The sequence below is a fragment of the Acinonyx jubatus genome, chromosome C2, assembly GCF_027475565.1.
Source record: "Acinonyx jubatus isolate Ajub_Pintada_27869175 chromosome C2, VMU_Ajub_asm_v1.0, whole genome shotgun sequence".
Taxonomy (NCBI): Eukaryota; Metazoa; Chordata; class Mammalia; order Carnivora; family Felidae; genus Acinonyx; species Acinonyx jubatus.
Genome location: NC_069384.1, coordinates 127,056,761 through 127,072,955, shown reverse-complemented (window position 1 = coordinate 127,072,955; position 16,195 = coordinate 127,056,761). Strand labels below are relative to the sequence as shown.

General features: G+C 37.5%; 1 protein-coding gene across 1 annotated transcript in view; it reads left to right on the top strand.

The window, feature by feature from the left end:
- LOC106987376 (inhibitor of carbonic anhydrase) overlaps nucleotides 1–16,195 on the top strand; it is a 56,782-nt gene that overhangs the window by 1,539 nt on the left and 39,048 nt on the right. The window contains exon 2 of the mRNA XM_015085656.3: nucleotides 15,152–15,324. Coding sequence (XP_014941142.1) covers nucleotides 15,152–15,324 — 173 coding nt within the window. The remainder of the gene's footprint in view (nucleotides 1–15,151; nucleotides 15,325–16,195) is intronic.

Genomic DNA, 16,195 nt, shown 5'->3' with positions numbered 1-16,195 from the left:
GCTCCTGATCAGGGCTTGTGTTGTTTTTTCTTCCTTTATCGCCTTTCCTGGAAATGCCAGGCACTGACCAAAAGGTCATTTTCCCAATCAGGTCTGTATTTACAAACCAGAGGCAAGAGCTGCCTACCTCCCCCATGCCCACTCCCATAGTCCTTCCCAGTGGGCCACTAGATATGAACCAGCCTGGAGTCTAGGATGTGCTCTCTTCAAAGCTCAGTGTTCTTTTCCGACAAAAAAACTGATGGGCAATGACAGAAATGCAACCAAAATAGTTTAAAATTTAACAGATCAAAGGAAAGGGGTTTGTTATTAGTAGACCTTGCAAGAGCCAAGAACCAGAGGGTCAGAACAGCCTGCACCTCCGCTTTGGCCTCTACCTTCTACTTCAGCCTTTCTGGGGCTTAAGAGATTTCTCCACACAGTGAGCATGTGGCCACCAGAAGCTTTTCCCTCCCGGGATCAGTCTCAAGTATCCACAGTGGGCTCAGATTGTCCTTTCTTGAAATTGTCACATGGCTGTCACAGAGTGTTACTGAATTGGTATAGTCTAGCTTTCTTGCACTGTCTTTCTTTCTTTTCTTTTTCTTTCTTTCTTTCTTTCTTTCTTTCTTTCTTTCTTTCTTTCTTTCTTTCCTTCCTTCCTCCCTCCCCCCTTCCTTCCTTCCTTCCTTCCTTCCTTCCTTCCTTCCTTCCTTCCTTTTTTGTTTATTTTGAGAGAGAGAGAGAGAGAGAGAGAGAGAGAGAGAGAATCCCCAAGCAGGCTCTGTGCCACCAGCGCGTAGCCTGATGCAGGGCTCAAACTCATGAACCACAAGATCATGACCTGAGCTGAAACCAGGAGTGGGAAGCTTAATCCACTGAGCCACCCAGGAACCCCTCTCTCTTTCTTTCTTAGAATAATTTTTACTGGGGCACCTGGGTGGCTCAGTTGTTTAAGCATCCAACTTGGGCTCAGGTCATGATCTTGTGGTTTGTGAGTTTAAGCCCTGCATCAGGCTCTGTGCTGAGAGCTCAGAGCCTGGAGCTTGCTTGCTTCAGATTGTGTCTCCCTCTCTCTCTGCCCCTCCTCTGCTCACACTCTGTCTCTGTCTTTCTCTCAAAAATGAATAAACATTTAAAAACTTAAAATAATTTTTACTGAAGTATAATTTATATATAATAAAATGCACTCATTAAAAAATTTTTTTAAATGTTCACTATTTATTTTTGAGAGAGACAGAGAGATGGAGCATGAGCAGGGAAGGGGCAGAGAAACAGGGAGACACAGAATCTGAAGCAGGCTCCAGACTCTGAGCTGTCATCACAGAGCCTGATACAGGGCTCGAATTCATGAACCGTGAGATCATGACCTGAGCCACAGTTGGATGCTTAACTGACTGAGCCACCCAGGCACCCCAGTACTCATTTTAAGTATACATGTAGTTCAATGAATTTTGACAACTACACGTACCCATGTAACTACCATCATGATCAAGATATAGAACATTTCCATCACTCTCAAACTATCCTTTTCCTAGTCATTCCCACTCTCTATCACTCTATGTAAGTTTTGCCATTTCACATAAATGCAGTTGTACAGTACATAGATGTAGTCTTTTGAGTCTGGCTTCACTCAGTATAATTGTTTAGAGATTCCTCCACATTTTTGCATGTATTAAAGTTCATTCCTTTTTATTGATTAGTCGTATTCCATTGTATGGCTTTACCACAGTTTGTTTACCTATTCATTCGTTGGTGGACATTTAGCTTCCCCACTTTGGGGATATTATGAATAAAGCTGCTATGAACATTAGTGTACAAGTCTTTGAGTGGACTTATGTTTTCATTCCTTTTAGGCAAATTTCTAGGAATAAAATTGCTGGGTCATAATGTAAATATATATTTAATTAGTTAAGAAAATGCCACGCTTTTTGAGTAGTTGTACCATTTACATTGCCGCCAGCAATGTAGGAGAATTTCAGTTGCTCCACGTCCCATCAGCACTCAGTGTTGTCAGTCTTTTCCCGTTTAGTGATTTTAATAGGTGTGCTGTGGTATATCACTAGAGTTTTATTTTGTATTTCTCTGATGAGCAATGATGTTGAACATCTCTCTATATTCTTATTGGCCACTCGTATATCTTCTTTTATGAAGTATATGTTAAAATCTTTTCCCATTTTTTTAAGTTGGGTTATTTGACTTACTATTGAGTTAAAAAGCCCTTTATATATGCTGGATACAAGTCCTTGGTCAGACTGATGTATTGCAATTATTTTTTCCAAGTTTGTGGCTTAGCTTGTCATTTTCTGAATGCTATCTTCTGAAGAGCAGATGTTCTCCATTTTGATCAAGTTCACCTACCAAATTTTAATTTTTGGATTTTATACTCTATGTCCTCTCTAAAAATATAATTGGCTACCCCTAAAGCTGCAATAATTTCTTTTGGTTTATTTTAGAGGGTTTTTTTTAAAGCTTATTTATTATTTTGGGAGAGGTAGAGAAAGAACCAGTATGGGAGAGGCAGAGAGAGGGGAGGACAGAGGATCTGAAGCAGGCTCTATGCTGACAGTCGAGAGCCCAACGTGGGGCTCAAACTCATGAACTGTGAGATCATGACCTGAGCCAAAGTTGGATGCTTAACTGAGCCACCCAGGAACCCTATTTTAGAAGTTTTATAGCTTCAGCTTTTGTGTTTTGGTTTATGATACACTTTTAGTTTTTGTGTATGGTTAAAGTAAAAGCTGAGATTCATTTTTCTCACATGAATATCCAGTTATTCCAGGACTTGTTTTTGAAAAGGATATTCTTTCTCCACTGAATTACCTTAGCACCTTTGTTGAAAATCCACTGACCCTATAAACGTGGGCCAATTTCTAGTCTCTCTATTCTGTTCTGTTAAGCTATATGTCTCTTCTTGTGCCAATATCACACTGTCTTGATTACAGTAGCTTTACAGAAAGTCTAGAAATCAGGTAGAATAAGCCCTCCAACTCTATGGTATTACATCAGTATTGGTTTGCCACTTAGATCCTTTACATATGCGTATACATTTTTAATTGGCTTATCAACTACTATAAAAATCAAGTTTAGTATTGAAATATTGTTGAGATTGCATTTAATTTATGGATCATTTTGAGAAGCATTAGCCTTAAAAATAAAACTGTCAAGAGAACAAACTGAAGGTTGCTGGTGGGGTGTTGTGTGGGGGGATGGGCTAAATGGGCAGTGGGCATTAAGGAGGGCACTTGTTGGGATGAGCACTGTGTGTTGTATGTAACTGATGAATCACTAAATTCTATACCTGAACACACACACACACACACACACACACACACACACACCAAATAATAAAATAAAACTGTCAAGTCTGGGGGTGCCTGGGTGGCTCAGTCGGTTAAGCGTCCGACTTCAGCTTGGTTCATGGGTTTGGGCCCTGCATTGGGCTCTGTGCTGACAGCTTAGAGCCTGGAGCCTGTTTTGGATTCTGTGTCTCTCCCTCTCTATGTCCCTCACACCCCCCTCAAAAAATGAATAAACATTAAAAATTTTTTTTAAACTGTCAAGTCCAAAACCTTTGGGATGCAGCAAAGGCAGCCATAAGAGGGAGGTATATTGCAATACAGGTCTACCTCAGGGAAGAAGAAAAGTCTCAAATACACAACCTCATCTTACACCTAAAGGAGCTAGAAAAGGAATAGCAAATAAAGCCTAAAGAAGAAGGGAAATTATAAAGATTATAAAGATTAAAGCAGAAATAAATGATATAGAAACAACAACAACAAAAACCCCCAGTAGAACAGATCAACAAAACTAAGAGCTGGTTCTTTGAAAGAATTAATAAAATTGACAGCCCCTAGCCAGACTTATCAAAAAGAAAAGAGAAAGGACCCCCCAAAATAAAGTCACAAATAAAAGAGGAGAGATCATGATCAACACCACAGAAATACAAATAATAATAAGAGAATATTATGAAAAATTATGTGCAAAAAACTTGATAATCTGGAAGAAATGGACAAATTCCTAGAAACATAAAAACTACCAAAACTGAAACAGAAATAGAAATTTGAACAGAGCCATAGCCAGCAAATAAATTGAATCAATAATAAAAAATATTCCAACAAACAAAAGTCCAGGGCTAGATGGCTTCCCAGAGGAATTCTACCAAACATTTAATGAAGAGTTAATGCCTATTCTTCCCAAATTGTTTCGAAAAATAGAAATGGAAGAAAAACTTCCATTTCCTTCTATAAGGCTAGCATTACCTTGATTCCAAAACCAGACAAAGACCCCACTCAAAGGAGAATTACAGGCCAATATCCTTGATGAACATGCATGCAAAAATTATCAACAAGATATTAACAAATTGAATCTAACAGTACATTAAAAGAATTATTCACCATGATCAAGTGGGACTTATTTCTGGGCTGCAGGGGTGGTTCAATATTTGCAGATCAATCAGCGTGACACAACACAGTAATAAAAGAAAGGATAAGAACCATATGATCCTGTCAATAGATGCAAAAAAATCATTTGACAAAATACAGCATCCATTCTTGATAAAAACTCTCAACAAAGTAGGGATAGATAGAATATTCCTCAACATCATAAAGGCCATATACACAGCTAATATCATCTTCAATGGGGAAAAACAGAGCTTTCCCTCACTGTAAGGAACAAGACAGGGGTGTCTACTCTCACCACTACTATTTAACATAGTACTGGAAGTTTTAGCCTCAGCAATCAGACAACACAAAGAAATAAAAGGCATCCAAATTGGCAAGGAAGAAGTCAAACTTTCACTATTTGTGGATGACATGATCCTCTATGTCGAAAACCCAAGGAATCCACCAAGAAATTGCTAGAACTAACACATGAATCCAGCAAAGTCACAGGATATAAAATCAATGCACAGAAATTGGTTGCATTTCTATACACCAATAATGAAGCAGCAGAAAAAGAAATCAAGGAATCGATCCCATTTACAATTGCACCAAAACCCATAAGATATCTAGAAATAAACCTAACCAAAGAGGTAGATGGTCTGTACTCTGAAAACTGTAGAACACTTATGAAGGAAATTGAAGAAGACACAAAGAAATGGAAATGAATTCCATGCTCATGGATAGGAAGAACAAACATTGTTAAAATATCTATACTACCCAAAGCAATCTACACATTTAATGCAATGCCAAACAGCAAAATACCAAACAGCATTTTTCACAGAGCTAGAACAAACAACGTTAACATTTGTATGGAACCACAAAAGACCCTGAATAGCCAAAGCAATTCTGAGAAAGAAAAGCAAAGCTGGAGGCATCATGATTCAGGACTTCAAGCTATATTACAAAGCTGCAGGCATCAAGACAGTATGGTATTAGCAAAAAAACCAAAAAACAAAACCCAGACACATAGATCTATGGAACAGAATAAAAAACCCAGAAATGGACACACAACTATATGGTCAACTAATCTTCAACAGAGCTGGAAAGAATATCCAAAAGACACTCTCTTTAACAAATTGTGTTGGGAAAACTGGACAGAAACATGTAGAAGAATGAAACTTGACTACTTTCTTACACCATACACAAAAATAAATTCAAAATGGATGAAAGACCTAAATATGAGACAGGAAACTATCATAATGCTAAAGGAGAAAACAGGCAGGAATCTCTTTGACCTCAGCTGCAGCAACTTCTTACTAGACATCTTGCCAAAGGCAAGGGAAACAAAAGCAAACAGAAACTGTTGGGACCTCATCAAGATAAAAAGTGTCTGCACAGCAAAGGAAATAATCAACAAAACTAAAAGGCAGCCTACATAATGGGAGAAGATATTTGCAAACTACATATCTGATGAAGGGTTAGTATCCAAAATCTTGAAAGAACTTACCAAACTCAACACCCAAAAAACAAATAATCCAGTGAAGAAATGGGCAGAAGACATGAATAGACACTTTTCCAAAGAAGACATCCAGATGGCTAACAGGCACATAAGAAGATGCTTAATATCACTCATCACCAGGGAAATACAAATTGAAACCATGATGAGATACCACCTCACACCTGTCAGAATGGCTAAAATTAATACAAGAAACAACAGGTGTTGGTGAGGATGTGGAGAAAGGAGTATCCTCTCACACTGTTGGTGGGAATCCAAACTGGCATAGCCACTCTGGAAAACAGTATGGAGGGTCTTCAAAAAGTGAAAAATAGAATAACCCTATGACCCAGCAATTACACTACTAGGTATTTACCCAACAGATACAAAACACAGATTCAAAAGGGTACATGAACCCCTATGTTTATAGCAGCATTATTAACAATAGCCAAAATATGGAAAGGGCCCAAGTGTCCATTGACTGATGAATGGATAAAGAAGATGTGGTGTATATACACACCATGGAACATTACTCAGCCATCAAGAAGGATGAAATCTTGCCATTTGCAATGATGTAGATGGAGCTAGAGTGTATTATGCTGAGCAAAATAAGTCAGAGAAAGACAAATACCATATGATTTCACTCATATGTGGAATTTAAGAAACAAAACAGATGAACATATGGGAGGGGGGAAAAGAAAAAAAAAAGAGAGGGTAACTAACCATGAGAGACTCTTAAAAATAGAGAACAAAATGTGGGTTGATGGAGGGAGGTGGGGGGGGATGGGCTAGATGTGTGATGGGTATTAGGAGGGCACTTGTGATAAACACTGGGTGTTGTGTGCAAGTGATGAATGACTGAAATCTACTCCTGAAACCAATATTGCACTGTATATTAACTAAGTAGAATTTAAATAAAAATTTGAAAAAAATTGTCAGTTATTTTACCAGCAAAAATGGGTTTCTTTGGGAATAGCAGAAAATCACATTTCAGGACATGCAAGCTATGGCAAAACCATAGGCAAGACTAGAGGACAAAAGACAGGAGTTTTTGTTTTTGTTTTTGTTTTTCCCCATAGAGAAAGGGGGAAGTTGGGAGGGGCTAAGTGTAGTGGCTTTTCATTGGCTAAGTTGTGATAGTCTCTCATTAGCTAGGCTGTTTCCTGGCAAGGAGAAAATATTTCTTCCTCCTGCTAGGGCAGTAAAGTATAGGCTTCTTCCTGTTAGGAATGCAGGGTACCTCTCTTCCTTTTTGGGTCTGCAATCCACAAGGAGTGGTAAGGTGTGAGAGCTCCCACTTCTGGCCTTCTGGCTTTATTTTATTTTTATTTATTTATTTTATATGTATGCTTTTTTTAAACTTTATTTATTTTGAGATAGAGACAGCATGAATGGGGAAGGGGCAGAGAGAGAGGGAGAGAGAGAGAATCCCAAGCAGGCTACACACTGTTAGTGCAAAGCCCAACTGGGGGCTTGATCTCACCAACCGTGAGAATATGACCTGAGCCAGAAAGTACGAGTCAGACACTCAAGTGACTGAGCCACCAGGCACCCCCTGGCTTTATTTTAAAAATGAAGTTTTCTTTACTTGGTTTCACTGAAGAATTTCATCTTAATAATATTGAGTTTTGTAGTTCATGAACATTCTGTATCTGTTTAGTCTTCTTTCATTTATCTTAGGAATATTTTGTAGTTTTTATTGAATAAGTGTTATTGATAATTTGTTAAATTTATCCCTAGATGTTTCATATTTTTGGATGCCATTGTAAGTGGTATATAAAATTTTTTCATTTTACAGTTTTTTTCTTTTTACTATCATCAAATTTTTATTGATTCTAGTATATCAAATCAAATCCTGTGACCTCTCTAAAATCATTTATTAGTTCCAGTAGCTTTTTTGCAGGGTCTTTAAATTTTTCTGTATAGACAAATATTATCTGTGGATAAAGACAATTTTATACCTTCTTTTCCAACTGGTATCCCTTTTTTCCCGTTTTATACCTTATTAAAATGTCTAAGACCTCTTATACAATGTTAAATAGAAATGATGAAAGTATATGTCTTTGCCTTGTTTCTCAACTGGAGGAGCATTAAATCTTTCCCCATTAGGCATGATGTTAGTTGTATGTTTCTTTTTTTTTCTTTTTTTTCAACGTTTTTATTTATTTTTTTGGGACAGAGAGAGACAGAGCATGAACGGGGGAGGGGCAGAGAGAGAGGGAGACACAGAATCGGAAACAGTCTCCAGGCTCCGAGCCATCAGCCCAGAGCCTGATGCGGGGCTCGAACTCACGGACCGCGAGATCGTGACCTGGCTGAAGTCGGCTGCTTAACCGACTGCGCCACCCAGGTGCCCCTAGTTGTATGTTTTTGAAGATGCTTTCATCAGGTTGAGGACACTCCCCTTCTATACCTAGTTTGCTTGGAGTGTTGAATTGACAACTACGTCTTCTGTATCTTATCAAGATAATAACGGATTTTTAAATTTTGCAGTATGGTGAATTTTACTGATTGATTTTGCATAGTAAAGAATTTTGTAAAGAATTTTTGTGACTACGATATTTGCCTATAGTTTTCTTTTCTTGTAACATCTTTGTTTGGATTTGATATCAAGTTAATACAGCCTTAGAAAATTAGTAAGGAAATCATGCCATTTGCCGCAATGTGGATGGAACTGGAAGGTATTATGCTAAGTGAAATAAGTCAGTCAGAGAAGGACAAATATCATATGTTTACACTCAGATGTGGATCTTGAGAAACTTAACAGAAGACCATGGGGGAATGGAAGGGGGAAAAATTGTTAAAAACAGAGAGGGTGGGAGGCAAACCATAAGAGACTCTTAAATATAGAGAACAAACTGAGGGTTGATGAGGGGTTAAGGGGAGAGGAGAAAATGGGTGATGGGCATTGAGGAGGGCACATGTTGGGATGAGCACTGGGTGTTTTATGTAAGCAGTGAACCACGGGAACCTTCCCCCAAAACCAAGAGCACACTTTACACACTGTATGTAAGCCAATTTGACAATAAATTATGTTAAAAAAAAAAAGGAGTTTTCCTCCCTTCTTTATTTTATAAAATAGTTTGTGCAGCATTCGTATCTTTCTTTTTTAAGTGTTTGATAGAATTCACCAGTATGTCACTTGGGTCTGGCACTTTCTTTAACATGTATTTGTAGTGCAAATTTGCTGTTACCAAATTCCCTCAACATTTTTTTTGCCTGAAAACGTTCATTTTTGCCTCCAGTTCTGAAAGTTAATTTCATTGGATATAGATTTCTAGGTTAACAGGTTATTTTTATTTTAGCATTTTGTCTATGACTTAATCTTGATTCTGACAAAAAAGTCCGTGGTATTCATTATCTTTGTTCCTCTAAATTTGTCTCTTTTCTCTGGTTGCTCTAGAACTGAGTTTATAGTTTTTATAACATTTGGGAAAATTCTGGCCAAATATTTCTTCACATATTTTTTCAGCCCCCCTCCCCATGTTTTCCCATAGGACTGACTGCAGTTACATATATATTAGATCACTTGACATTGGGTGACAAATCACTGAGGCTCTGTTTATTGGTTTTTCATCCTTTTTTCCCCCTCCCTGAGCTTCATTTCAGAGAGTTTCAAGTAATGTCTTCCAGATTATCTTTTTTCTATTGCAGTATGTAATCTGCTGTTATTCTCATTCAGTTAAATGTTCATTTCAGATGTTCTTTTTTTTTTAAGTTTATTTGTTTGTTTTGAGAGAGAGCAAGCAAGTGTGAGCAGCGGGTGGGGCAGAGAGAGAGAGGAGAGAGAATCCCAAGCAGTCTCTGCACTGTGTGGAGAGCCTCCTGTCATGGGGCTCCATCCCACAAACCTTGAGATCATGACATGAGCTGAAATCAAGAGTCAGATGCTCAACTGACTGAGCCACCCAGGTGCCCCTCAGATGTTGTTTTTTTTTGTCTCTAGAAATTCCTTTTAGCTCTTTTTATAGCTTACATTGGTTTCCTCATTATGTTCATGCTTTCCTTTGAATCTCTGAGCATACTTATAATACTTAAAATAGCTGTTTTAAAGTTATTTTCTGTTACTTTCATCATCCCTTTTACTTCTAGTTCTGATTCTGTTGACTGTTTTCCTCTTGATTATGGGTTACATTTTCCTGCTTCTTCACCTGCATAGTAATTTTGTGGGTTGCCAGACATTGTGAATTTTACCTTGCTGAGTATTGAAATTTGGTGTGTACAGTGTGTGTGTGTGTAATGAATTTTGTTGTTTTTATTTAAAGAGTGTTAAACTTTGTTCTGGCAGGCAGTCATATTATCTGCAGATCAGCTTAATTCTTTCAAAACTAGTTTCTAAGATTTTTAGTCTGTGTCTAGAATATTCTTTATTTTAGGGTAGTTTAACCTACTTCTGGAACTTTAATAACTGTACTATTTATTCAATGAGATTTTTATCCACTCTGAATCATGGGAACTTGAAATGATTCCTGACCTCATTCAAGTTCTGGAAAATGTTTGGCTTAAGCTCCCCATTGAATTTTCTTTCTCTAGCAGTTGTTATTGCCTGGCTTCTACAATGCTCAAGTTGGAATTTAGCCAGAATCTCAAATGTATGTAGACTCTAGATTTCAATCTCCTCTCTCTCTCTTCTCTCCTTTTTGGCATTCACTACTGTTTGGTTATCTGTGCTACAAATTCTAATTGCCTTAGCCTTACCTAAATATGATCTCTGTCTCCTCAACTTGGTAAGACAGTCAGGCTACTTGGTTTTCTTCTCTCTGCTCTGCCATCTGGAAATCTGGTCCAGAAAGAAAGTTAGGATGATTATAGGACTCACTTTATTTGTTTTCCTTCTCTCAGAGGTCACAGTCCTGCACTTCCCATTGTCCAATATTTTATGTTATGTTATGTTATGTTATGTTATGTTATGTTATGTTATGTTATGTTACGTTTTTATTTTAATTCCAGTTAGTTAACATACAGTATTAGTTTCAGGTCTACGGTATAGTGATCAAACAATTCCATACATCACCTGGTGCTCATCATGACAAGTGCACTCCTTAATCCACATCAGGATTTTAACCCATTCCCTCCCACACCCACCCCCTCTGGTAACCATCAGATTATTCTCTATAATTAAGAGTCTGTGTTTTCCTTTGTCTCTCTTATTTTTTCCCTTTGCCTGTTTTCTTCCCTAAATTCTAGATTTGAGTGAAATCATATAATATTATTTTTCTCTGACTGATTTATTTTACTTAGCATTATAGTCTTTAGCTCTGTGCATGCCATTGCAAATGGCAAGATTTCACTCTTTTTTTTTTTTTAAATTTCATCCTTTTCTATAGCTGAATAATATTCCATTGCTGTCTATTGTTGATGGACACTTGGGCTGCTTTCATATCTTAGGTATTGTAAATAATGCTGCTATAAATATAGGGGTGCATGTATCCCTTTGAATTAGTGCTCTTGTATCGTTTGGGTAGATACCAAGTATTGTGATTTCCGGAATCTAGGGTAAGTCCTATTTTTAACTTTTTGAGGAACCTCTATACTGTTTTCCACAGTGGCTGTACCAGTTTGCACTCCCACCAGTAGTGCATGAGTGTTCCTTTTACTCCATATCCTTGCCAACACCTGCTTCTTGTGTTGTTCATTTTAGCCATTCTGATAGGTGTGAGGTGATATCTCATTGTAGATATTTGATTTGCATTTCCCTCATGGTGAGTGATATTGGGCATCTTTTCATGTGTCTGTTGCCATCTGGACGTCTTCTTTGGAAAAATTTCTGTTCATGTCTTCTGCCCATTTTTAATTAGATTATTTGTTTTTTGAGTGTTGAGTTTTTGTAACTTCTTTATATATTTTGGATACTAAATCTTTATTGGAGATGGTTTGGTTGTTATTTCTCATCTCTCATTTGTGATTTTATTTATTTGAGTCCTTCCTTCCTCTTTATTTCATGGTAAGTCTGGCTAGAGGTTTTTGATTTTTTTTAAATTTTTTTCAAAGAACCAGCTCCTGGTTTCATTGATCTGTTCTATTGTTTTTTTTTAGTTTCTATAACATTTATGTCTGCTCTAATATTTATTATTTCCTTCCTTCTGCTGGTTTTTGGTTTGGTTTTGTTGTTCCTTTTTTTTAGCTCCTTTAGGTACAAGGTTAGATTGTTTATTTGGGATTTTTCTTGTTTCTTGAGGTAGGCCTGTATTGCTATAAATTTCCCTCTTAGAAACACTTTTGCTGCATCCCAGAGGTTTCCATGGACTTTTTAATTTCTCTTTTGATTTTCTGGCTGACCTATTCATTGTTTAGTAGCATGTTATTTAACCTCCATGTATTTGTGGTCTTTCCAGATTTTTTCTTGTGGTTGATTTCTAGTTTCATAATGTTGTGGTCAGAAGAGATGCATGGTATGATTTTGACCTTCTTGGATTTGTTGAGATTTGTTTTGTGGGCTAATATGTGATCTATTCAGGAGAATGCTCCATGTGCACTTGAAAAGAATATGTATTCTGCTGTTTAGGATGGAATGTTCTGAATATATCTGTTAAGTCCATCTGGTCCAGTATATCCTTCAAAGCCATTGTTTCCTTGTTGATGTTCTGTTTAGATGATCCATCCATTTATGTAAGTGGGGTGTTAAAGTCACTATTATTATTGTATTATCGATTAGTTCCTTTACATTTGTTATTAACTGATTTATGGTTTTGGGTGCTTCTATGTTGGGTGTATAAATATTTATAATTGTTATATCTTCTTGTTGGATTATTCCCTTTATTATTGTATAGTGCTCTTTTTTTGTCTCCTGGTATAGTTTTTGTTTTAAAGTCTATTTTGTCCCATATAAGTATTGCTACTCCGGTTTTCTTTTGCCCATAATCCAATAACTTAAAACTTTTCTTCACATGTTTTTTTCCACACTGTGTGTGTGTGTGTGTGTGTGTGTGTGTGTGTGTGTGTTTTAGTTGTTTAAAGTACTAGAACAAGTCCCATATCGTTATTCCTTTATAGGTAGAAGCAAAAGTCCATCTTCCCTTTTTTTCCTTTGTTTTGCTTCTGTCAAGACTTTCACTTTTCCCCTAATAATACAAACTTCATTTGCCCTGTTTTGCAATCACAGTTAAAAAAAATTAGAAGTGCAGAAACTAGTTTTAATCATTTGAACATAAGCACAGTGGTGACTGAAAATATGAACTTTCAAAAAGGCTTTCCCAAAAAGTGCACACCTTTGAAAAAGAAAAAGAAACCCTACAGTTGGATATAGTAGCTCTTTGTATAACTTAACCTGCTTACAAAGCATTTTCATTTATAGAGTTGTATTGTCTCTACTGTTGCCAGTTATTTCTAAGCACAAAATGTTTTAGCAATGTATATTAGGAAGCAGATTAAACATGCTTTGAAAGTTTCAAAATGAAAATGAAAACTAATACTCCAAATGTTTCTATTCTGCACATGGGCACATGGCCTCTATAGTTCCATTTCCTAGCTTGCTCTCCTTCTTTGGGCTGCTACTCTCAAAGGCTTTTTCAGATAGGGTTGAGGAGCTCCATATGTCATTCTGTGTTTCATATGGGATTCTGTCTAAGGTAATTTGGCATCTCCTGTCCTGTTTCTTTTGATGTTTCTTACTCACAGACACTTAAAAGGCAGTGCAGATTTTGGAGTCAAACAGATTTGGGTAGTTCAAATATTAGCTTCGTCTCAAGTTATTTTATGTCCCTGATAGTTTTTTTCCCTTAAATTTCATCCACAAACAGAAACACTAATGTTTAAATGGCAGGAGATTTGTGGACCTTAGAGCAGAGTAATGTGCTTGGCACACTGCCTGACATACAGGACTTCATCCAAAACTGGGATTTGCTACTGCTGTACTTTCATCTTCTAGATTTTATTTAAAATAACATTTGGCTCAAATACTACAGATTTGTAAGCAGCATTTTGCCTTTAAAATAGTCTCTAAACTTATTACTATAGCTTAAAATGAAATAAACATGTACTGATTTTAGTGCCTCAGCAATTAGTACCATATAAGGTTAGAGTATCTAATGTCAAAAGAATGACTAAATCAGTAGGCTGAAGATTCCTTCCCATAGGTTTTTCTTTTAAGTTTATTTATTTATTTTGAGAGAATGAAAGAGCAAGAGGAGGGGAGGGGAAGAGAGAGAGAATCTCAAGCAGGTTCCACACTGTCAGTGCAGACAGAGCCCAATGTGGGGCTCGAACTCATGAATCACGAGATCATGAGCTGAGCCCAAATCAAGAGTTGGATGCTTAACCGACTGAGTCACCCAGGCACCCTCCCACCTTTTATATTTTTTCTTTTCTGAGGTGACATTAATTAACATAAAACGAATCATTTAAAAGTATACAATTCAGTGGCATTTTTTTTCTTTCTTTTTTTAAAAATTTTTTTTTCAACGTTTATTTATTTTTGGGACAGAGAGAGACAGAGCATGAACGGGGGAGGGGCAGAGAGAGAGGGAGACACAGAATCGGAAACAGGCTCCAGGCTCTGAGCCATCAGCCCAGAGCCCGACGTGGGGCTCGAACTCACAGACCGCGAGATTGTGACCTGGCTGAAGTCGGACGCTTAACCGACTGGGCCACCCAGGCGCCCCTTCAGTGGCATTTAGTATACTCACAGTGTTGTGTAACTACCATCTCTATCTAGTTCCAAAAGAAAATCCTGTGCCCATTAAGCAGTCAGTTCCCATTCCCCTCTCTCCCAGCCCCTGGCAACCACCAGTTTGTTTTGTGTCTCTATAGATTTACCTATTCTAGATATTTCATATGAGTAGGATTATATAATGTGTAGCCTTTTGTGACTGGCTTCTTTCATTTAACATATTATTTTCGAGGTTCATCCATGTTGTAGCATATAGCAATACTTCATTCTTTCTATGGCAGAATAATATTTCATTGTATGGATATACTATATTTTGTTTATCCATTCACCCATTGATGTACATTTAGGTTGTTTCTGCCTTTCTTGACCATCGTGAATAGTGCTACTATGAATATTCATGTATGTGTATTTCAGTACCTGCTTCCAATTCTTTGGGATATATACTGAGGGGTGGGATTTCTGGATCATGCGGTAATTCTGTTTAGTTTTTGGGAGGTGCTTTGGGTTTGTTTCTCCAAGGGGAAAGGCACAATCAGAGAAATGGGACCTGAAAACTCAGGTGAGCCATGCAGCCAGCCCAATTTTTGTCTGTCCCACTCAGGCAACCATTTACCTTGTCTTTAACTTCTGCCAGCAGAGAAAGATGAGCGCTGTGGGTTCCTTACACCTCTGGCATCTGTCCCCTAGGTCTGTGTCTGGCTGTCCCTGGGAAAACTGTGAGGTGGTGCACTATCTCAAATCATGAGGCCAGTAAGTGCTCTGATTTCAGTGACAATATGAAAAAAGTCCTTCCAGCGGATGGTCCTCATGTCACCTGTGTGAAGAGAGCCTCTCACTTTGAGTGCATCAAGTCCATTTGGGTAAGTCACAGCTGCCCAAAGGAGAGTGGAAGAAAATCCATACTTCCTTTTTCTGTACTTGTTAGTGTTTATTGCTTCAGAACAACTTTCTTCCCACAGGAACTAGACCATGCTTTAAAGGAGAAGGAAATAAGCTAAAGACCTGAAAGTACAGGGACCGTGTAGAGAGAAAAATATAGGTGCTCAACATTCATTAATAGTAAAAGCAATAATAGTAATTAAACAACTAATAGAGAAGGATTCAGTGAAAATGCCAACAGGAAAGCTAAGCCAGAATTGCACTGGAGTCAGAAATAAGAAGCTGTCACATCACCATTATTATTTAACATTGTTTTTGGAATTTTCCAGTAATGCAATAAGATACAAAATACATATGAAGTAGAAAGAAACAAATAAAATATCAATATTTTCAGATGATTGCATGCCTGGAAAGTAGGGTAGAATCAAGAAAAATATTACTATAATGAACTATTGGGACCTCATCAAGATAAAAATCTGCATGGCAAAGGAAACAACAAAACTAAAAGGCAACTGATGGGATGGGAGAAGATATTTGCAAATGACTTATCAGATTAAAGGCTAGTATCCACAATCTATGAAGAACTTATCAAACTCAACAACCCCCCCCCAAAAAACAATAATCCAGTGAAGAAATGTGCAAAAGACATGAATAGATACTTTTCTAGAGAAGACATCCAGATGGCTAGTAGACACACGAAAAAAGTGCTCAACATCACTCATCATCAGAGAAATACAAATCAAGAGCACAATGAAATAACCACCTCACACCAGTCAGAATGGCTAAAATTAACAACTCGGGCAACAACAGATGCTGGTGAGGATGCAGAGAAAGAGGAACATTTTGCATTTG